This window comes from Phocoena phocoena, chromosome 11 (genome assembly GCF_963924675.1).
Source record: "Phocoena phocoena chromosome 11, mPhoPho1.1, whole genome shotgun sequence".
Lineage (NCBI taxonomy): Eukaryota > Metazoa > Chordata > Mammalia > Artiodactyla > Phocoenidae > Phocoena > Phocoena phocoena.
In genome coordinates this window covers 58,478,180-58,500,448 of record NC_089229.1, presented here as the reverse complement: position 1 = coordinate 58,500,448, position 22,269 = coordinate 58,478,180, and the positions used below count along the sequence as shown (strand labels likewise).

General features: G+C 40.7%; 1 protein-coding gene across 3 annotated transcripts in view; it reads left to right on the top strand.

Moving 5' to 3' along the window:
- Positions 1–22,269, top strand: part of RBMS2 (RNA binding motif single stranded interacting protein 2) — a 56,227-nt gene that overhangs the window by 21,053 nt on the left and 12,905 nt on the right. For all 3 annotated transcript variants that reach the window (XM_065886640.1, XM_065886641.1, XM_065886639.1), the window contains exons 2-4: positions 16,121–16,287; positions 20,897–20,955; positions 21,802–21,893. In XM_065886640.1, coding sequence (XP_065742712.1) covers positions 16,121–16,287; positions 20,897–20,955; positions 21,802–21,893 — 318 coding nt within the window. The remainder of the gene's footprint in view (positions 1–16,120; positions 16,288–20,896; positions 20,956–21,801; positions 21,894–22,269) is intronic.

Here is a 22,269-nt window from a genome sequence, read left to right as displayed (position 1 = left end):
ATTGCTAAATGAATAGTGAATAACTGAGTGCTTATATCAAAACTGAATCTGATTTTTCCTCATTTGTGAAATAAAGGTCTTACATTATAAATGAAAATGATTTTCTTCGTTGTCCCAAATTGAATTATTACTAAATCATTATTTTACAATTATAGGATTTGTAAACTGGTAGGGCCAGGCACACTAACATTTTACTCTGGCCTCCATTTCAACTACCAGAGGAAATACTTGCCTAGCCCTTAAAGACTGCTGGGGTTTGCGGGTTTCAATTTGAAGCATCCTTCTTCCTCCACTCCAGTTGAGAAATAAGAAGAAAGTTTGACAAATGGAAATAAAAACAACAACTTTATTACTGATAACACTAATATTCAAGAAGGTAGCTTGTATCTGTGGGCCACTGGATTTTCTACTACTGCCAGAATTAGACAGATTTCTCCATCTAGGTGCAAGCAGTGATCAAAACCAAACCAAAGAGAAACTACAGACTTCCCCTGTGGGGCAACCCCTGTGAAACCCCACCAGTGTGTAAGGTAGCAAAGCTGAGTGTGTGCTCCCTTCAGGCAGCTGAACCCCCAGAGCAAAAGAGGACACAGCTGTGCTGCTGCTTCTAGAGCTGCCTGCACAGCAGGAGCGATATGCTGATGTCTGTCTGTCCCTCTACACTGAAGGGAGCAGTGGAGTGGGCAGTAAGTGTTTTCTCCAGGGAAGATGATGATCAGATTCCTCAGTTCAGTCCCATTTTCACATATCAGACCAGTACTTAAATCTAGTAGATATTTTGATTATTGAGGTAAAATGATAAGCTAAGTTTCTTTTCTTTTTGACCACACTGAGTGTCCTGTGGGATCTTAGTTCCCTGACCAGGGATGGAACTCATGCCCCCTGCAGTGGGAGAGCAGAGTCTTAACCACTGGACCACCAGGGAAGTCCCTCTTTACCTGTTGTCTGGTGTCATTTTAGACTGTTGATTTGAACACATTTTAGAAATCGATCTCTTAAAAAAATAATTGGAGCTAATTGTTGACCTTGCTTATAGTTCGTGAAAGCCATTGCTGTTCCTGTGTTTAGACAAACAGCAATGGAAAGGATGCGGACTTGGGAACCAGATGATCCTCAGTCAAAAATAAGATTCTACTACTTACTAATTATGTAAACTTGGGAAAGAAAGAACTCCTCTGAACCTTAATTTCCATATCAATAAAAATGAAAACGGAGGGAATTCCCTGGTGGTGAGTCCAGTGGTTAGGACTCAGGGGCACTTTCACTGCCGTTGGCCTGAGTTTGATCCCTGGGTCAGGGAACTAAGATCCCACAAGCTGTGCAGCGTGGACAAAAAAAAAAGCGAAAAGAAAAGAAAATGGAAATTATACCTATCCCATTATCTCATTATCATTTTTTTTAAACAAACCTCCACCTTCCTACTTTCTAAATTTCTCTTCTACTGTCTCTTTTATTTATTTATTTTAATTTTTAAATTTCTGGCTGCATTGGGTCTTCGTTGCTGTGTGCGGGCTTTCTCTAGTTGCGGCAAGTGGGGGCTACTCTTCGTTGTGGTGCACGGGCTTCTCACTGCGGTGGCTGCTCTTGTTGTGGAGCATGGGCTCTAGGCGCGTGAGCTCAGTAGTTGTGACTTGCCAGCTCTAGAGTGCAGGCTCAGTAGTTGTGGCACACGGGCTCAGTTGCTCCACGGCATGTGGGATCTTCCTGGACCAGGGCTTGAACCCGTGTCCCCTGCATTGGCAGGTGGATTCTTAACCACTGTGCCACCAGGGAAGCCCTCATGATTTTCTTTGTAAAGATTATATTAGATAACAAAATCCTATGGGGCCTGGAATATGGTAAATAGCCAACATTTGTTATTTTCCCTTTCCTTCGCCTGAGAAAAAGATAATAAAATAAAAGGTCAGTTGACTATTGAGATTAACATCAATAGTCACTAGAGAAGCTATGTTGTTACTAGGAAGTTTTGTTTTGATTTTATGTTTTTATGTCATTGTTCTGTTTTTGCATTCCATGTTGTGCCTTTTGAAGGCCAACCTTTTCTCTCATTTTGCATTTCTTCATAGCATCTCCACATGCTACATATTAGATACAATAAGTAATTGTTCAGTTATAGATTCTTTTGTCTATTCTCCAAATAGTACCTACTTAATAAATTTTTTTTCAAAAACAAACAACTTTTTATTGACATATAGTTGACTAGTAATGTTGTGTTAGTTTCAGGGGTACAGCACAGTGATTCAGTTATACATATATATGTATTCTTTTTCAGATTCTTTTCCATTATAGGTTATTACATGATACTGAATATAGTTCCCTGTGCTATACAGTAAGTCCTTGTTGTTTTATTTTATATATAGTAGTGTGATTTATTTTATATATAGTAGCATGTATCTGTTAATCACAGACTCCTAATTTATCCCTCCCCCACCCCCTTTCCCCTTTGATAACCATAAGTTTGTTTTCTATGTCTCTGAGTCCATTTCTGTTTTGTAAATAAGTTCATTTGTATCATTTTTTTAGATTCCACTTATCAGTAATATCATATGATATTTGTCTTTCTCTGTCTGGCTTACCAATCTCCAGGTCCATCCAGATGGTTGCAAATGGCATTGTTTCATTCGTTTTATGGCTGAATAATATTCCATTGTACATATATATACTGAATCATCTTTATCCATTCATGTGTTGACGGACATTTAGGTTGCTTCCATGTCTTGGCTATTGTAAATAGTTCTGCTGTGAACATTGGGGTGCATATATCTTTTTTTTTTTTTGGCCACGCTGCGTGGCATGCAGAATCTTAGTTCCCCAACAAGTGATCAAACCTGTGCCCCCTGCATTGGGAGCGTGGAGTCTTAACCACTGGACTGCCAGGGAAGTCCCCTATATCTTTTTTTTTTTAAATAAAATTTGCCATCTAAACCATTGTTTAAAATATTTATTTATTTATTTTTGGCTGTGTTGGATCTTCATTGCTGTGCGCAGGCTTTCTCTAGTTGCAGTGAGTGGGGGCTACTCTTCATTGTGGTGCGTGGGCTTCTCATTGTGGTGGCTTCTTTTGTTGCGGAGCACAGGCTCTAGGAGCATGGGCTTCAGTAGTTGTGGCACGTGGGCTTAGTTGCTCTGCGGCATGTGGGATCTTCCTGGACCAGGGCTCGAACCTGTGTCCCCTGCATTGGCAGGCAGATTCTTAACCAGTGTGCCACCAGGGGAGCCCCCCCTCAATATCGTTTTGAATTAGTTTTCTCTGGATATATGCCCAGTGGTGGGATTGCTGGATCACATGGTAACTCTAATTAAATGGTTTTTGAATGGGTTAATTTTTATGCTGGTACAAACGTAAGAATTTCCTTGACAATAAATTGCAAGAAATAGGGGACTACCCTTGTGGTCCAGTGGTTAAAACTCCGCACTCCCAATGCAGGGGGCCTGGGTTCAATCCCTGGTTGGGGAACTGAGATCCCACATACCACAACTAAACCCGCTCGCCGCAACTACTGAGCCCATGAGCTCTAGAGCCCGTGCGCTGTAACTAGAGAGCCTGTGCAGTGCAAGGAAGATCCAGCACAGCCTAAATAAATAAATTTTTAAAATTCTTAAAGAAAACTGCAAGAAATAGGAATGGATAGGGAACTTGTCGATTAAAAGATGTGTCAGCAACCAGTGACAGTATATGGACCTTACTTGGATCCTATTTCAAACAAATAAACTGGCTAATTCCCTGGAGGTCCAGTGGTTAGCACTCCATGCTTTCACTGCCAAGGGCCTGGGTTCAATCCCTGGTCAGGGAACTAAGATCCCACAAGCCGCACAGTGTGGCCAAAAAATTCAAATAAACTGTAAAACAAAATAAAACAATTCTGACATATATAAGACAATTGGAAATTTTAACTCTATTTTATAAAATTAAGGAATTATTAATTTTTAGATGATATAGAGTTGTTTGGGTTTTTTTTTTAAAGAGATCTTTCAGAGCTACATGCTGAAATATTTTGTAATGAAATTATATATTTGCTATTTGCTTTGAAATAATATGGGAGGTAAGGAAATAGGTAGAGTTACAAATGAAGCAAGTTTGTCCATGAATAATTGTTAAAGCTAAGTGATAAATGTGTAGGGATTCATTATACTCTTCTTTTGCCTTTGTATGTTTTCCATAATTAATAGTAAAAAAAGGTATTCTTATTAAACTTTGCCTCCCATCCTCTGAACCAGGACTGTCTTTTTTTTTTTTTTAATAGGTTAAGATATGAGCAACTTTAATACCACAGCCAGGCTAATTATTACTTAAGGATATCACTGAATGCAACTGTCAGGAGTAAGCCTAAGCAAAGATAGAGAAGAAGGGAAAAAATGGAGGAAGAATAGAAAAGAGCAAGAGAGAGGATGGAGACTAGAGAAAGGGAAAGAAGTGAAGGGGTAGTAGAGGGTTGCCTCTAAGCTATAAGTCTCTTATTCTCATTCTAAATTTTCTTCCAATTTCACCTCCAAAGGATACCAGAGGTAAATAGGAACCTGAGATTCTGCTCTGTAAGTTCTGTCAAAACTTTTTGTAATAAGGAGAAAGAAAAATCGCTGTTTTGTTTTAATATATCAGCCTAAAAGAACAGGGATTCCCCCTTTTCTATATTCTTTATGGATTAAGTACACTGTAGCTATTATATAAATAGTATATCTTTATGTGGCTATGGGTACTGGACCTTGCAAAAATTCTTACATAACCTTCCACATTACTTCCACATTACATCCAGGAATTAGGTAGAACTTACAGAACTTTCTCTTCCTCTTTTGGAGACCTTATCACTTTGTTTATAGTTGGCTTTTGGTATTCAGTTCTTACTTTGGCAATCAGTCGTCACCTCCACCCCTTACCTCCGACTTCTGCCCCATTCCCAATTGTAGTTTAAGACCGTGAGTTTGATAAACTAGGTTAACACTTTGCCAAGGACTAGTTCTGTTGAGATCACTGTCTTTTTTGAGATTCAGAGTATGTTAGGAACTATGAGAGCATGGGTCCAGGAGTCAGGCTGTATGGACTCAAGTGTTTTAACATTCTATCCTAGTTTTAAAAAATTAGTATGTCGGACCTTGAAACTTTTTCTTTTGTTTTTAAATAGATAATAGATGTATGGACTTGGTATAAAATATAAAAGGTTCAAAAGTCTGTTTTCACTCCATCTTTCATATACCTAGTTCGTCTTTTTAGCGGCCAACTTTATTAACCGTTTCTTGTGAATCTTTCTGGACGTATTTTATGTATATTATATCAGACTTTGAAAAATTATATCTGCAGTTGTTTGTGACTTGTAAAAAGCAGACTAGAGGGACTTCCTTGGCGGTCCAGTGGTTAAGACTCCACGCTTCCAGTGGAGGGGATGCGGGTTCGATCCCTGGTTGGGGAACTAAGATCCTACATGCCCTGTGGCGTGACCAAAACAAGGCAGGGTAGAATAAGGATTAAACTTTATATACCTAACGTAATGCTAGGTGGTTGCATGTATACATTTTATTTTGATTTGAAAATAGACTAGGCATATATACCTTCCATATTCTTTGGTTAGGTTACTTTCTTCAGGTGTGTAGTATTGCCAGTATTTATTGTTTGGTGAATCAAAAATATTTCTATAATGGTCACAGGAGCAGAATCTTTTCATGACTTTGAGATTTTAGGCCTTGATAAAACCAGATCCCTAATCTACCAATCTGGGAATTCTTTGTATAGGTAGTATAAGGGTGAAGAAGAGGAGTGCTGGTGTTTCCTGACTTCCTATGGGTTTGTGATCTCTGTATTTCTGACCACAATAAAATTGTGTCAGATGATGAAAATAGGGTAAATGACAAGATAGGGCAAAATAAACTATAGGCAGGCATTATCTTTTCCTATATATTTTCTCTATCTGAGGCAACTTTATTGTGGAAGAGAGGCACATATACTTCTCTGCAAGCTCTGAAGCTCCAATGATGCCGTTATTCTTTTTCACTTTGCAACTCCTTCTCAGGCCATACGATGATCCACCAGCTAGGCTGAAGAGTGGAGGGGTTGTGTAATGCAGAGTAGCACTCCATGGGGGCTCAGTTGTATCCTACCCATGTTCTCCCCAAGCAGTTGGTGGTCATGTTCAGACTTAAGCTACTTAACCTTCAAAGATCCTTTTTCTGTCCTGAGAATTAATTAAACTTTTTGCTTTATGGTTCCTGGTACATATGAGATATTGCCACACTGACATGTACCCACAAACTGGTGGCATAGTTGGTTATTCCTTGGGATAGAGGCATGGGATTGTGCTGCCTAAAAACACTGTGCCTAAAAGGGCTCTGCCCCCCAATAGAATTGCCCATATATTTCAGTTGAGGGCTCTTGCTCTAGTAAGTCTATGTAAGCACCAGTCTTATGTAGGTTTTCCTCTAATTTATTTGGTTCACAGTTCAAATGCCTTTGTTCCTTAAATGTTCTACTTTGACTAGACATTACCTATGGCCAGGGAACTTAGAACTGTTTTCTTTCCAGAAGGGAGAGAAAGGATGTAGGGTCATGGAAAGGACTGCTTTACATGTTTACTCAGCTGGTTGCCTTGGTTTGGATACTGTCAGTATTAAGGTTTCCATTACTTGGTTCTGCTTAACAAAAAGAGAAGCGACACAACAGAGGGAATGTTGAAATAAAACTGAACCTCAGTTTCTGAGTTTTAGAAGGAAAATAACACATCACCTGCTCTACTTCACAAAGTTGTCTGGAAGATGATATGAAATCATAAAGTTAAATCAACAGTTTAACTTAAGATACTGTTAAATTGTTAGATGAAAAGAATTCTGCATCAAACTGTGCCTTGAGGATTTTTGCCCAGTGAGGAGGTTCTTTATCCAATCTTAAAGAAAGCAGAATTTCTCAAGAGTTTCTGGTACATATCCTCTTGCACCTGAATCTTTAAGGTAGAATGGTTTGTTCATCGTTTAGGGTCCTAAAAGGAAACAGATGCATACCCAAATGGAGTAATTTGAGAAAGATGTAATGAAGGGACTATTTACAAAGGGACTTAGGGAAACCAGTGAGAGGGAGTAGAGTACCCTATGGCCAGCAATTACAGAGCCTACGTACTCTATATCTAAAAGGTCAAAGAACTGAGGGAGATTACCAGAATCTAAGAGTGTATGGAGAGAACTATGGGCTTCAGTAGAGGTATGCAGCCAAATCACGGTATTCTGGCAGGGAAAGGAGCTAGGAAAAGAAATACTCTGGTCTCATTCTCCTCCTGCCCTTTGATATCCTACTGGTATATATCTGGTTAGCCAAACCCAACTGGAAGCCAGAGGGCAAGGAAGCCTGTTCATACACTCTGTATGGTCAGCTTCCAAGGCATAATGCAAGGTGGACAAGAGTGCCTAGTGGATCTGGAAGGGTGAATGGATTCTTGAGCAATGTGTTTGGCTGTATGCTTAACTGAGGATTCTTTAGTTATTTTGACTTAGGGTTTAAAAACGTCAATTTTATACTTGAGAACTAGTTTGAGTATCACCTGGTATGAATGTAAAAACTCCCTCTGGTATTAAAGGGATGTAGAAAACAGATTGCTACTGTAGTGGTAAGAGCCATGAAAGAGTAAGGGGGAGGAGATGAGGAGCTGGAGATGGTGTCAGGTTTACTTGAGCTAAGAGGAAGTAGTAGAAGTGCTGAGAGTCAGCTTTGAAAACCAGGTATGAGGGCTTGCCTGGTGGTCCAGGGGTTAAGACCCTGAGCTCCCACCGCAGGGGACCCCGGTTCAATCCTGGTCAGGGAACTAAGATCCCGCATGCCATACCACGTGGCCTAAATAAATAAATAAATAAAATAAAACCAGGTATGGTGGGCAGATCCGTGGTATGGGTTCTGTGGCTCAGGTGCTGTGTGTTCCAGAGATACCTTTCTTTTTTTGTTTTGTTTTGTTTTTAATGTTATATTTTTTTTCAGGGAGGGGGATTACAGAAAATATTCCTTTCTTGCTCTGATATGATTTAATGTCTAATACATACTTCCACTTGAATTTCAATAAAATATATTAATCTTATGAATTTTCTATCTGGAAATGAAGTAGGGTGATGCCAACCTAGGCTGAATCCTGTGCTAGGTCATACTAGTGTGTGATAGCCAAACATCTCAAGAAGTTTTCAATGGTTGGAAAGTCCTCTTCTCGCTACCCATCTCTATCAAATTTTTATGACAGCTTTATTGAGATATAATTCACATACTATACAATTCACCCGTTTAAAGGGTACAGTTCAGTGGCTTTTGTATATTCACGGAGTCCTGCATCCATTACCATACTTTTAGGACATTTTCATTACCCACCTCCCAAAGAAACTCTGCCCACTTAGCTATCACTTCCCAGTTCTTTCATTATCCCCCTCTCCCAGCCATAGGTAATCAGTAATCTACTTCCTGTTTCTAAAGACTTGCCTATTATACACATTTCATATAAATGGAATTATGTAATCAGTGGTCCTTTGTGACTGCCTTCTTTCACTTAGCATATTTTCAAGGTTCATATTGTAGCATGTATCTGTACTTCTTTCCTTCTTATGACTGAATAATAAGCTCATGTATAGATATACCACATTTTATGTATCCATTTATCAGTTGATAGACATTTGTGTTGTTTCCACTTTGGGCTATTATAATGCTGCTGCGAAATTCGTGTACAGGTTTTGTGCAGACATATGTTTTCAGTTCTCTTGGGTACATACCTAGGAGTGGAATTGCTGAGTCATGTGATAACTCTGTGTTGAACCATTTTAGGAGCTGCCAAACTGTCTTGCTAAGCAGCTGCATCATTTTACATTCCCACCAGTAGTGTACAAGGGTTCCAGTTTCTTCACAGCCTCACCAACACTTGTTCTTTTTTATTATAGCCATCAAAGTTACTTTTGAGTAAAGTCATAGTCTTTTTATTACAGCCATCCTAGTGGATATGAAGTGGTATCTCATTATGATTTTTTAAAATAAATTTATTTATTTTATTTATTTATTTTTGGCTACATTGGGTCTTCCTTGCTGTGCACGGGCTTTCTCTAGTTGCAGTGAGTGGGGGCTACTCTTCCTTGAGGTGTGTATGCTTCTCATTGTGGTGGCTTCTCTTTGTTGAGGAGCATGGGCTCTGGTCGTGTGGCTTCAGTAGTTGTAGCACGCAGACTCAGTAGTTGTGGCTCGCCGGCTCTAGAGCGCAGGCTCAGTAGTTATGGTGCATGGGCTTAGTTGCTCCGCAGCATGTGGGATCTTCCCAGACCCAGGGATCGAATCCATGTCCCCTGCATTGGCACACGGATTCTCTACCACTGCGCCACCAGGGAAGTCCCTCTCCTTATGATTTTGATTTGCCCCTATGGCTCCCTATTAAAGGTTTAATATCCTACTCATCCTTCAAGGTACAACCCAAACATCTTACTTACTTGAGAAACTTTTCCCTCAGGAATTGTTTATTCTTTCATGTTCTTATACCATTTTGCTTGGATCCCCATTAGCACACATATTTTTTTCTACTAGTTATCTAGATTGTACGCTCTGGTTTGTGAATTACTTAATGGCTTCTTGTGAGTGTGTGTTTAAATTTATTATGAAATATTTCACTTTTACTCATCTGTGAGTCCCCACTGCATCAAGCAGGGCATGGACATATTTGCATTCAGATATTTATTGAATGATTCAAATAATGCAAAGGGTCTCATGAGTGAATATTAGGAGGTCTGTTACTTTGCAGGGAAAGTGGACTTTCTCTTATTAGGAGACATTATGACAGACCTCAGAAAATAATGTATTTTTAGACAAAAATGTTCAGATGTGTTATATGTCCCAGAGACCACTGGCTTTAGGAGCTTGTCTTGTGGATCATCAATATCCAGGTTGTAATAGGAATTTTGATGTCAGGCCACTGGATTGTGTATCTGTGAGACTTTCTTAGGCGTTTATTAAGATGATACACAATTAGCAAATCCCCTAAGTTTATTTTACTCCTTTTAGCAAATATCCATGCTTATACTCTATGCCAGGAACTTCACTGGGCACTAGACATGGGATGGAGTTTTCTCCTGCTCTGGTGACAATAAGAGTTAAGGGCTTAGGATGGGGATAACTTTGATAGCAAATGAATGGATACAGGGTTTGTGAATTTTATTAAACCAGGCAAAATGAACACTTGATCAGAGAACCTTATTTTCAGAATAAAGACAGTGTTTCAGTTACATTAATTTTTAAGTAGCTCATCTGACTGGATCATTCTTTTAAAGATCTGATGAAAACTTAGTGATTGGGAAGTAGGCCTTGTATCACTTCTACCATTATGATCTCTTGCAAGAGAGCAAAAGGAAGAACGCTCTCTTGTCTCCTAGTTTCCTGTAACTCAGCAAGACAGGAAACATAAAGTTCCTTGCTACAGGAAGACGGGAGTTTGATTTTTCTTTTTCTGGATGAAGATGAAGGAGTTATATATTTCTCTATCCCCATACTATAAGCCCTTCCCTGGATTATTATCCCAGAGATTCTTATGGGATATTTTATAGGACAGTTCTCTAACCATCCTTCAAATACCACCCCACCAATCTTTAGGAAATTAAAGTCTCTTCAGTATTTTATCTAAAAGGCCTCAGCCCTAGACAGTAAAAGAAGAACAAAACATAAGGAATCGTTTTATAATCTAGACATAAGTAACTTTCTGAGGAGGTCAGAGAGAGGTAGTTCTGAAGATGGTCAGGGCCTGCTTACTGAGTAGTTATCTCGCTGCCTGCCTCATAGGCTCAAATCTCTTCATGTGCTTTCCATAAAAACATCTCTCCAGAGTTTTCCTGGATCCTTAAGAACTTCTGGGGGGTGGGGGGACTTCCCTGGCAGCGCAGTGGTTAAGAATCCGCCTGCCAGTGTAGGGAACACGGGTTTGAGCCCTGGTCCAGGAAGATCCCACATGCTGTGGAGCAGCTAAGCCCGTGTGCCCCAACTACTGAGCCTGCGCTCTAGAACCCGTGAGCCACAACTACTGAGCCCGTGTGCTACAACTACTGAGCCTGCGCTCTAGAGCCCGTGAGCCGCAGCTACTGAGTCCATGTGCCACAGCTACTGAAGCCTACACACCTAGAGCCCATGCTCTGCAACAAGAGAAGCCACCGCAATGAGAAGCCCACACCGCAATGAAGAGTAGCCCCTGCTCGCTGCAACTAGAGAAAGCCCACGCGCAGCAATGAAGACCCAATGCAGCCAATAAATAAATAAATAAAAATTAAAAAAAAAAAAGAACTGCTGGGGAAACATCAAGTCTCTGCAGACAAATAACAGCTCAACTTGGGTGAGTTATCCATATTCTGCAAAGGAAGGAGAATTTTGTCCTTTAATTATAGAAGAACTCCATTTTTTAAAAGACTCCAAATTTTAAAATAATAACAGTTGCTGACAGTTTATACTTGCTGTATGCCAAACACCATGTTAAGTACTTTATATCCATTAACTCATTTGTCCTACCTTTCTTTGCCTTCTTTCAGCTTTTATGTATGGCTATTTACTATGCAAGGGTAGTGGCCCTTCTAGGAAACAGCCAAGTCCTCCCCCTGCTAGTGTTCTCACACACCTTTTATTGATAGATTCTAGTCTCCAACCAACCTCAAATTTGGTGTTCCCTAGCGTTTGCATTCAATCAGTTCGTCTTTGCAATCCAGTGTTCCCTGTTCTGCCTTGGTAACGAATTGCCCATAGGCATCTGGGTTTCACTGGAAGATCCAAAGCCAAAAAGTCCTCGCCCTGAGATTGCTTCCCACCTTTAGCTATCATAACTGAGTTTACTCCACTTCCCAAAGAAGTAGTGCAATACTAGAACTTTCTAAAAGCATTAATACCTCCTTTATAAGCCTATATTTCTAAGGTGGTGCGTTAACTTTTAGCTAAGAAATCAAACTTCCAGGCTCTTCCATGCTAACTACCAGGCTTGTCACGCCTTCCCTGCATAGTATTTTAAAGGTATTTAAATGTTTACTAACTGAATAAATTAACCAGTATTTATTCTAAAAGCATTCAGCATATATCCATCAAGCAGATAACTTCAAATTCTGCCAGTCTGAATTTAACTTCTATACTTTTTCCTGACCTCCCTTCATGTCTAATATCTCCTAACTAGTCTTACCACCTCTGGTCTTCTACCCCTCCGAACCAGCTGGGATAATGCACCTAGTGTTAGCTTTCTCAAATATATGTTATCATGTCATTTCTCAGTTTATAAACCTGTTAATGTTTCCCAGTCAGAAATAAATCTCCTTCATGAGAAGACTCATACCTAGGGACTTCCCTAGTGGTCCAGTGGTTAAGAATCCACCTTGCAATGCAGGGGACGCGGGTTTGATCCCAGTCAGGGAGCTAAGATCACACATGCCGCGGGGCAGCTAAGCCCCCATGCTGCAACTACAGAGCCCTCGAGCTCTGGAACCTGCCCACCAGAACTAGAGAGAAGCCCACGCGCCACTATTAGAGAAGTCCGAGCGCCGCAAGGAAGAGCCCACGTGCTGCAGCTAAGACCCGACGCAGCCAAATAAATATTTTGTAAAAAAAGAAGACTCATACCTACCTTTTCTACTGGATAACTTTACATATTTCTTTGCTACGTGATAATATGCTACCATCCTTTATTTCTAAAGGCAAATCTAATACCATCCCAGGCATCTTAAGATTCTAGAACAAATATGAGGGCCTTGTTTTAAACAGTTCAAATCTTGCTCTTCATTTTTTAGCTTAGGCTCGGACAGAGAACCAGTGGCCTCAGAGAACCATTACAGACCAACAGGAGTCAAGAGAGACAATACTGCCCCACCCTTCTCTCGCCCAGTAAGAATATCTCAGTCCTCTGGACTCTCATATATACTGCCCTGTTCTCTTTTATGTACATAGGTAAACAAGGATCATTAGTTTACATTAGTTATTATTGTCTCTCCAAATAGTTTCTTTCGGGAAGCTAGATAAGCTTTACTTAGAGGCTTTCTTGACCTTTTTTACTGAATTCTCTTGAAAAGAGAATATTTTTCTATTTTTTCTCTTTGGAGACTATGTAGTAGTTTCAGAAGCTGTTTGGGAATAGCAAAAGAGAAAAGTTTTGGGTTTTTATTTTCTGAACTACATCTTTTTTTCTAGGAATTTTTCTGGCCTTGAAGCAAGTTTATCATTGACTAAGACATATTTTTAGATTATAACTAAGACATTAGTGTTAAAACCAAGGTTATAACCATGGTAGTAAGCCAGAAGCTTCTTTTCAATTTATTTCTTTCCTCAATAACCCTTGTGTTCTTATTTGGACAGTCGTAGCATCATTGATAACTTCCTCTTAGGAATATTCTCTCACATTGGGAAAGGGGATAGATGAACTCTAGCTGAGGCAGGTGATCTCATCTGCCAGTGCTTGGCACATGATATGATGCTGCTAGAGTTGCTTCTGCTATCATTGTTACTGTTGGCATCATCATCACCCCACAGGCCTAGAATCTCTTATTTATTTATTTATTTATTTATTTAGGGGCGGGGTGGGGGTGTGGCACACCATGCAGCTCGCAGTATCTTAGTTCCCAAAACCAGGGACTGAACCCAGGCCCCAGCAGTGGAAACGCCGAGTCCTAACCACTGGACCACCAGGGAATTCCCTAGACTCTCATATTAGAAGAAGCTTGGCTTTCTCAGCTAAGGATCAATAATGGCAATTCCTTAGAGATGAGGAAAGGCATATCTTAGTGAATGATCTCCAGCAGTGATCTTATTCTGAACTCAGGAACAGCCATGATTAGAATATAGTTGATAATCTTCTTGGCCTCTACTTTATTATTATTTTTTAAAAATATTTATTTATTTATTTGGCTGCGCCCAGTCTTAGTTGTGGCATGTGGGATCTTTGTTGCTGCATGCGGGATCTTTAGTTGTGACGTGTGAACTCTTAGGTTCGGGATGTGGGATCTAGTTCCCTGACTGAGGATTGAACCCGGGCCCCCTGCATTGGGAGCATAGAGTCTTAGCCACTGGACCACAAGGGAAGTCCCTTCTTGCCTCTACTTTAAATCAGATGGTGCACTTACAACAGTAGTGATAATGGAGGGGGCCTAGACCACTAGTATTTGATTATTATTACATGTCTACTAATTCAGTGGAGATTTCAACATCATTCTTAAAGTATGTACTGCCATTTCTAGCACTGGATGTATGACTTTTAGGTTTATTTGCCCTGTTTTTGTCTTGTTGTCTGAAAGTTGCTGAAAAACATGCATGTGCCTTACCCTGCACTTGTCGACTGTCACTACCACCACAGAGGAAGAATTCATATTCTTCGGGCACATGGATTGTTCTATATGGAAAATCCTAGTGTAAGTGCTGGCAAAGAGAGGGGGACATGGATAGGAAATATAAAGGGTGTATCAAGAGCTACAATAGGTCATGAGGCTTTGGGCCATTCCAGAATGTGGTATTGGGTTTCTTCTTTGCTGCAGTATAGAGCTGAGGAATAAACTGTGTATTTGCAAGTGGGTACACATTTGTGATTATGTATAGTGACAGAAATAGGTAAATACTTGCTTCAACATATTTAGCTTGAGCAAATATTTTTATTTTAAAGTTTGCTAAAGGTCAGAGGCGTGAAATGTAAGAGGCACATTTCACATTAAGATTCTTTGGGGGGAAGATTTCCCCTCTTTGATATTCATGTTTCCCTTTTTCTTCTGTTACCACTCTAATCCCTTACCACTACTACCAAAGAAGAGAGAGAGGGGGAAAACCTGGAGATGCAGCTAGTATTTTATAGGGAAGTAATTCCAAACAGATTTATACTATACAGTGCTTTAAGACAAGGGAGAACTGGAATATGAGTATGATATAGTAAAATGCACTATGTTATAGGTAATTATGCAAATTTAGAGGATTATGAACCATATATATGTATATACACTAGAAGCCTGATTAGAGCATAAGGGTATAAAATATGCCATGAAAGAAATGAATCCATGTTCCAGTCAACCTGGTAATTTTTCTCTAACAGAAGTACCCCCCTACAGAAGGGGCCCCAAAATGTAGCAGAGTCTGGTTGCCTGTTCTGGTATCAGTAGTGAAAAATTACAGATGTTTCATCCCAAATGCTGGATTTCCTTAACCATACTTTATCTATTATTCATTCATATTTAAACTTTTAAAAACTTGTAAATAACTTATGACTAAACCCCTATCAGCACAGTAACAAATTTCATTTTTTACTACCTGGCATGGTAATTAGTATTTCATTTTGTTTGTCTAATCTTATAATAATTTTCAAGCTCCTGCAGGTATTTTGCAGTCTCATATTCTACAGTTTTATGAATAATCTATGTTCAACTTTTCTATACCTTCATCATTTAATAAATTTTTATTAGTTCCTCTGTGATTTTTGAATGGAACCTAGATTTTATTAGTCTTGTCTCATTACACAGTTTACTTAAGAGGCATACATTAATTGTGTCTCCAGCATCTGTATGATAAAAACGTTCCTCTATAACTAAGAACCTTTTTTCAAAACCTTTATCAAGCTTATTTTGGCCTCTCATTTCCCCTGAAAGTTAGGTAGGACAGTTAAATATTTTCTTATTTTATGGCAGAGAGGAATTCCTTTAGGTTTCTTTCTTAACACTCTTTTTAAAAAATTAATTAATTAATTAAGGGCTGCATTGGGTCTTTGTTGCTGCGTGAGGGCTTTTCTCTAGTTGCGGCGAGCGGGGGCTACTCTTTGTTGCAGTGCACAGGCTTCTCATTGCGGTGGCTTCGCTTGTTGCAGAGCACGGGCTCTAGGCACATGGGCTTCATTAGTTGTGGCATGCAGGCTCAGTAGTTGTGGCTCACGGGCTGTACAGCACAGGCTCAGTAGTTGTGGCACACAGGCTTAGTTGCTCCGCAGCATGTGGGATCTTCCCAGACCAGGGCTCGAACCTGTGTCTCCTGCATTGGCAGGCGGATTCTTAACAACTGTGCTACCAGGGAAGCCCTTTTAACTCTTTTGATGACTTCATTGCTGTTAAAGTTTGGAATCATTCTTTCCAAGGGGCCAAGATCTTCCTCACTCTTCAGCATCTAAATGTATAATTCTTCTGACCTTCTGTTCTTCATGTCTCCCTGCAGCCATATGTGTCATTGTCTCAGCCAATGGCACCACCTAGTCCAAGCAACAGTACCCCTAACAGCAGCAGTGGGAGCACTGTAAATGACCAGCTGAGTAAAACCAACCTCTACATCCGGGGATTGCAGCCAAGCACTACAGACCAGGACCTAGTCAAGTTGTGTCAGTCGTAAGTTGGGGTACATAGGGGTAGGTCTCCAGGGACAGTACAGATTTGGTGATACTGGCTTCTTACCAGATACTCTTATCCTGAAATGCAATATTATCAATATTTTGCTTCTACCCCTATAGTTGCAAGGTTTCTCAGCAGCCCCTCTTAGAGGAATTCTACCTACTACATATATATATAACTTTTATGTGTTTCTCTGAGGAAAGCTGGATAGGGCTGACCTTTGAAGCCTAGTTAGTATATGACTTTGTTTCCAGCATGTACCCAGAACTGATGGTCTTAGTGGAAATAATTCCTATCCTTACACCTTGAATAGAAATGCTCAGTATCTCTAAAGATATTGATTAGTAGATAGTGAAAACCAGCAGTAGGGATAGAAGAAAGTGGGACTAGCCAATCGAATTATACACTTAGGAGAGTTTCTGCTGCTAGAGTTATTCTCAGTGACCCAGAGGAGCCCTCAAATTAGTGGATAAAGAAGAAAATGGAGAAAGAGTTGTCACTTGGCATCTACCCCCTAAAGATCTTTGGGGTTTCTTCAGCTTAGATTTGAGTCATGAGGTGGAGACAACTACCATGGAATTAGCCCAATTAGGAAAACTGGAAAAATTGCAAGAATGCAGAGAGGCCAGCTCAATTCCATTTGGCAGAAATATATGTGTTTCAAATCATTTATATGGGGGACTGATTAGAGGCAGAAGTCTGGTTGGATGGTAATATTAATGGGGAAGGGGAAATCGAGTTTAGAAAGAAATAAAGATAGGAACCTTAGTCTGTGTAAATTTACCATCTTTTAAAACTCTATTGAAGTTTTACATACAGAAGTTTTACATACAAGCATACATACAGAAGTTTTACATACAAGCATACAGAAAAGTGCACAAATCAGAAGTGTTTATAGAACAGTGAATTTTCACAAGGTGAACACATCCTTGTAACAGTCCCTGGTAACCAGATCAAGGAATAGAACACTACCAGCTCTTCAGAAGCCCACCTCCCAGTGACAGTCCGTCCCCCACCCCCAAAGGTATCTACTGTTTGGCTTCTAAACGATTGATGTGGCTTGTTTGAACCTCATATGAATATAATGATATAGCACATACCGTTTTATGTCTGGTTTCTTTTGTTCAATGTTGTTTGTGAGATTCATCCACATTGTTGCATATAGCAAAAATGTGTTCATTCTTATTGCTTTATAGAATTCCATCATAGGAATAAACCACAACTTATTTACTTGTTCTGCTGTTGCTGGACATTTGAGTTGTTCCCAGTATGTGACTATTATGGATACGGACAGTGCTGCTATGAACTTGTACATGTCTTTTGGTGCATGTGTATAAGTATATACATTTATGTTGGGTATATACCTAGGAGTAAAATTGCTAAATCATAGGATATACATTTGTTCAGCTTTTGTAGATACTAGTAAACAATTTTCTAAAGTGGTCAAAGTAACTCAAACTCCCATAACAGTATGAGTATGTGGCAGCTGTTCCAAATCCTGAAGAGGCAGAACATTCTCCCCTCAAAATGTTTGTATGCGGCATCAGAGGTACTCTATAAATCCCTTACTCTACTGAGGTAGTGGCTTTTGGAAGTTTGCTAGCACCAGGCTGCATAAAATCAGTCTCTAAAGGCTAGATGTGTGTATAAAACCTGAATCTGTTACCTCGGCTTACCTTGCTTTAGAAGGCTATTTAAATGGAACTTAGGGAACTTAGTCTAGGACTAGTAATTTTTTTGAGGGAATGGGAATTGGCAAAAATGTTGGTTTATGAGGGAAAAGAGTATCATATCAATCTAGTTCCTTGATTTCTGCACCCTGTATTTCTTTTTTTATTTTTTTTGCGGTATGCAGGCCTCTCACTGTTGTGGCCTCTCCCGTTGCGGAGCACAGGCTCCAGACGCACAGGCTCAGTGGCATGGTTCACGGGCTCAGCCGCTCCGCGGCATGTGGGATCTTCCTGGACTGGGGCACGAACCTGCATGCCCTGCATCGGCAGGCGGACTCTCAATCACTGTGCCACCAGGGAAGCCCCACTGTGTATTTCTTGTACTAAATATAATGTGCTGCAAAAATCAATCCTCTCACTCCACAAGACAGAGAAAAAACTCAATTCTACTTCACTATACTTTTAGACTTTCATTTTGCCCTTCCCAATAGTTGCCTTACCTTCTGCTATGTCTGAAGGGATGAGAACAGTCAGGGTCAGCATGTACAATAAGATGGAAGTAAGGAGCCCAGTAGGGGACCATAGAGAAGTAGGAATGAGGAAGGGAAAGAATAGGTGCTACATGAGTTATGATGAAAGGGAAGCTGTGAAGAACTGGTGGGTGGAATCCTCATGGGTGTGTGAGCTAGGAGGGACACCTTTCTGTGAAGGGTGTTTCCCATGCATAGGACTTCCTGCCTTTGTCCCAGTTATCTCTCTAGGTTGTACGGGAAGTAAATGTTGCTGGATCCTAAGCCCTGGTGGGCAGGAAGGAGAGGCGTGGAGTCTGGAACTGGAACTCCTGGTTCTCTTGGAGGGACTCCTTCGGAGGAGGAAGCTGCATGATCCAGCTGTTGCCAGCTGAAGTGGAAATTCTGACTCAAAGTCTCAGGCTGCTCAGACCACAGCAAGCTCCACCCTGGGGCCTTGATAGGGATAGCAGCGTGTGTGTGTGTCCTCTGGCTTACAGACTCTTGCATCCCTTCCTTTCCTAAATTTGGGAAAGAGTCCAAGTATGTAGCCCTGAAGGGTTAGGTTCGCCACATCCATTCTAGCCTCCAGGGCATCGCTTGGCTTATTCTGTCTAATCCAATGGGTCACAGAGCTCCTCTCTACAACAGTCAGTGAGAGGCTGCCGAGGAGCGAAACAAATGCATCAATCATCGTATGTTCTTTAGGGATGGGATGAGAGGAAAAGTAGAAAAAAATGCTTGTTTCAGGTATTCGTCTCAAATTCAGTCCCTGCCAACTGTTTTCAGTTAAATTTTATACTTCTGACTTTGTTAGTGATTTCTGTTCTGTCTCTCTAATATTTTCACCCTCCTGGAGTGGAATGTAGAGACTTCTTTATAGTAGAACACTTCTAATATAATCCCTGACCTGTGATAGATACTCCACTGCTCAAGTTTGGGGAACTCCACATGAATCTGCTGCCAAAGTATAATTTTCAGAAAGTTGAAAAGCATAACTCTGCTGCAGGTATAGATGAACGCATGCCAAATATTTATTTTACTCATTAGTGAGGGAACTAGCAGGATGGTAAAATGGGTTCAAAGAGTATTTGAGGGACTGAAGAAAGAATGTTGGAATAAGATTACGAGGTTACAGAGAAAACTGGTTCATACCCTATAGGACTATAAAACAGTAACCTTTGGGATCATCTTTTCTAATGGACAGAAATTGTTTGTATTTCTACTTGATAAAAATCTACAAATTAATATGTATCTTCACAAAATCTGGGCCCTCATCAGTAATAAATAGTAACTGAAACAAAGAAACATCCCCCTAGATAACAGAATATACTTTGAATGGGCCTTGTAGACAGTGTTCCAGAATGACATTGAAAGAATGTGCAATCCTCATTTTGCCTTATCGTCAAGTTTTGGATAATTTTCTTAACACAGCTGTTGCATTTGCTTTTATGCCCACTCCCCTCCCTAATACACTGAAATCTTGACAATAAGAAATAGAAATCAGGGAATTCCTTGGCAGTCCAGTGGTCAGGACTTGGCGCTTTCACTGCTGGGGCCCTGGGTTTGATCCCTGGTTGGGGAACTAAAATCTCATAAGCTGTGAGGTGCAGCCAAAAAAAAAGAAAAGAAATAGAAGTCTTAGAGAGTAAAGCAGGAAAGAGCCATTTGGTTAAATGTTGAGGTCCCATGAATATAATAATAATATAATATAACATATAATAATAATAGCAGTTAAGAGTGTTCAGGTGTTTACCATTTGATAGACATTAGTACTTTATATTCATGCACTCATTTCATATTTCCAACAATCCTATCTCCATTTTACAGATGGTGAGACTGAGGCACAGAAAGGTTAAATGACTTGTCCAAGATCACACATAGCTATAAAGTGGCAGAACCAGGATTTGAACAAAAGCAGTTTGGCTCAAGTTGACCTTCACTCAGGGGGCCAGTAGAAGGGTGAAGAGTGGGGTGTCAGAGAAGAGAAACAGTTTTTCATGGGAGGAATGGTGTTTCTTCAAAGGAAGATAAATAACATCAAGGATTATTTTTAGTCCTCAAGGAATTCTAGCCAGAGCTCTGGCCTTACACACTGCTATGTGGACACCACCAAGCTTCTTTCCCAAAAAAAGACAGTAGTCTTTTTCTAACTAGTATCTGAGTCTTATTTGGGGAAGAAGAGAGAAATGTGTTGATAGTGTAGGGACTGCAGTTACCTTATTTCTTGTAGGTACCTTTGGGGAATAGGTTTATATGATAAGTGTGACGTTTTAAATTCATTTCTTCTTTGTTCTAAGGTTTGAGTAGGGACAGTTTTCCTAGTGGGAGTGAAGACAGGGCATGGATTCATGCAGATGTCTCAATCTCTGTCCTAGTCTAAATCCCTGTCCCCAGATTATCACTTTGCATTTTCTTCTCCCTTAGATATGGCAAGATTGTCTCCACTAAGGCCATACTGGACAAGACCACAAACAAATGCAAAGGTAAGAGAACAGCTGCTCTTGGTGGTGAAGAACAGCTGTAAGTGAGGCCATCCCTTGCCTTTGCCCTTTATTGCTGCAAGTCCCTGGTTTCCAGTGCCAGGGAGGAGTCTTCAGGGTTTTCAGGCTTAAAAGACTAGTAGGTATTTAGATTCTTTGTGACCAGATAGCTAGAGCTGAAAATGCTGTTTTGGGGACTCAAGGCTAGAAGCCTGCACAGAGTGCCTTTGAGTCCCCTGGGCCTACTTTGGCTGTCATGTTTCCCTGGATTGGATGGTAGATATTCATTCATGGGTGAGTTTATTTCTACTTAGCAAAGCATTGTAAATGCCTTTTGTTTGTGGAGGTGGGTTGGGTTTGTTGGGGTTTTGAGCAATTCTAGGTGGGGATGGAAGAGTGGAAGGAGGGGAAAGGGCTGTACATTGGGGTGAGGAGGGGCTTCTTCCAGCAGGTGGCTGATTATCTGCTGTGGAGAGGCTGTATTTCCTACATGCCTAGCATTTCTGCAGGTGTGCCTAGAAAAGAGAAGGGGGTTCTTTTGGAAATAGAGGGGGCTGTGAATTATTAGAGGAGCCTAATTCTTGAAACCTAGGATTTCTTAGGGGAGAGGGAGGAAGGCAAGGATACCATAAAGACCTCATTGCCCTTGGCATTCTTAGCTATAAAGTAGACCAAATCTCACAGGGTTTGAGGAGCACGTGGATAACCACCTGAAACCTCTTCATTTCTCTTCCTCCCTACCACTTCTATTGCGTGGATCGTAACTCCTCCTCTGTTTCCTGAAAAGCCTGGGCCTCCTACCTCCCTCACACCCCCCCACCTCCCAGTGATGCTGTTTCCCTGTTCCAGGCTATGGCTTTGTGGACTTTGACAGTCCTTCAGCAGCACAGAAAGCTGTAACAGCACTGAAAGCCAGTGGTGTGCAAGCACAGATGGCAAAGGTAAGGGTACTACCCCGTGTCTATTCCTCTGAGGGGTTGTAGTTAGCACCAAAGGCTTCCAGAGGTTTAAGAACCATGCGGTTGATGGGCAAGGGCTATCTGCAGTGCTTTTTAATTTATTTAGTTAGTTATTTAGTTATTTAGTTATGGCTGCATTGGGTCTTCGTTGCTGCGTGGGCTTTCTCTAGTTGTGTTGAGCGGGGGCTACTGTTGGTTGCGGTGCATGAGCTACTCATTTCAGTGGCTTCTCTTGTTGAGGAGCATGGGCTCTAGGCGCGCAGGCTTCAGTAGTTGTGGCTTCCGGGCCCTAGAGCACAGGTTCAGTAGTTGTGGCGCACGGGCTTCGTTGCTCTGTGGCATGTGGGATCTTCCCCGA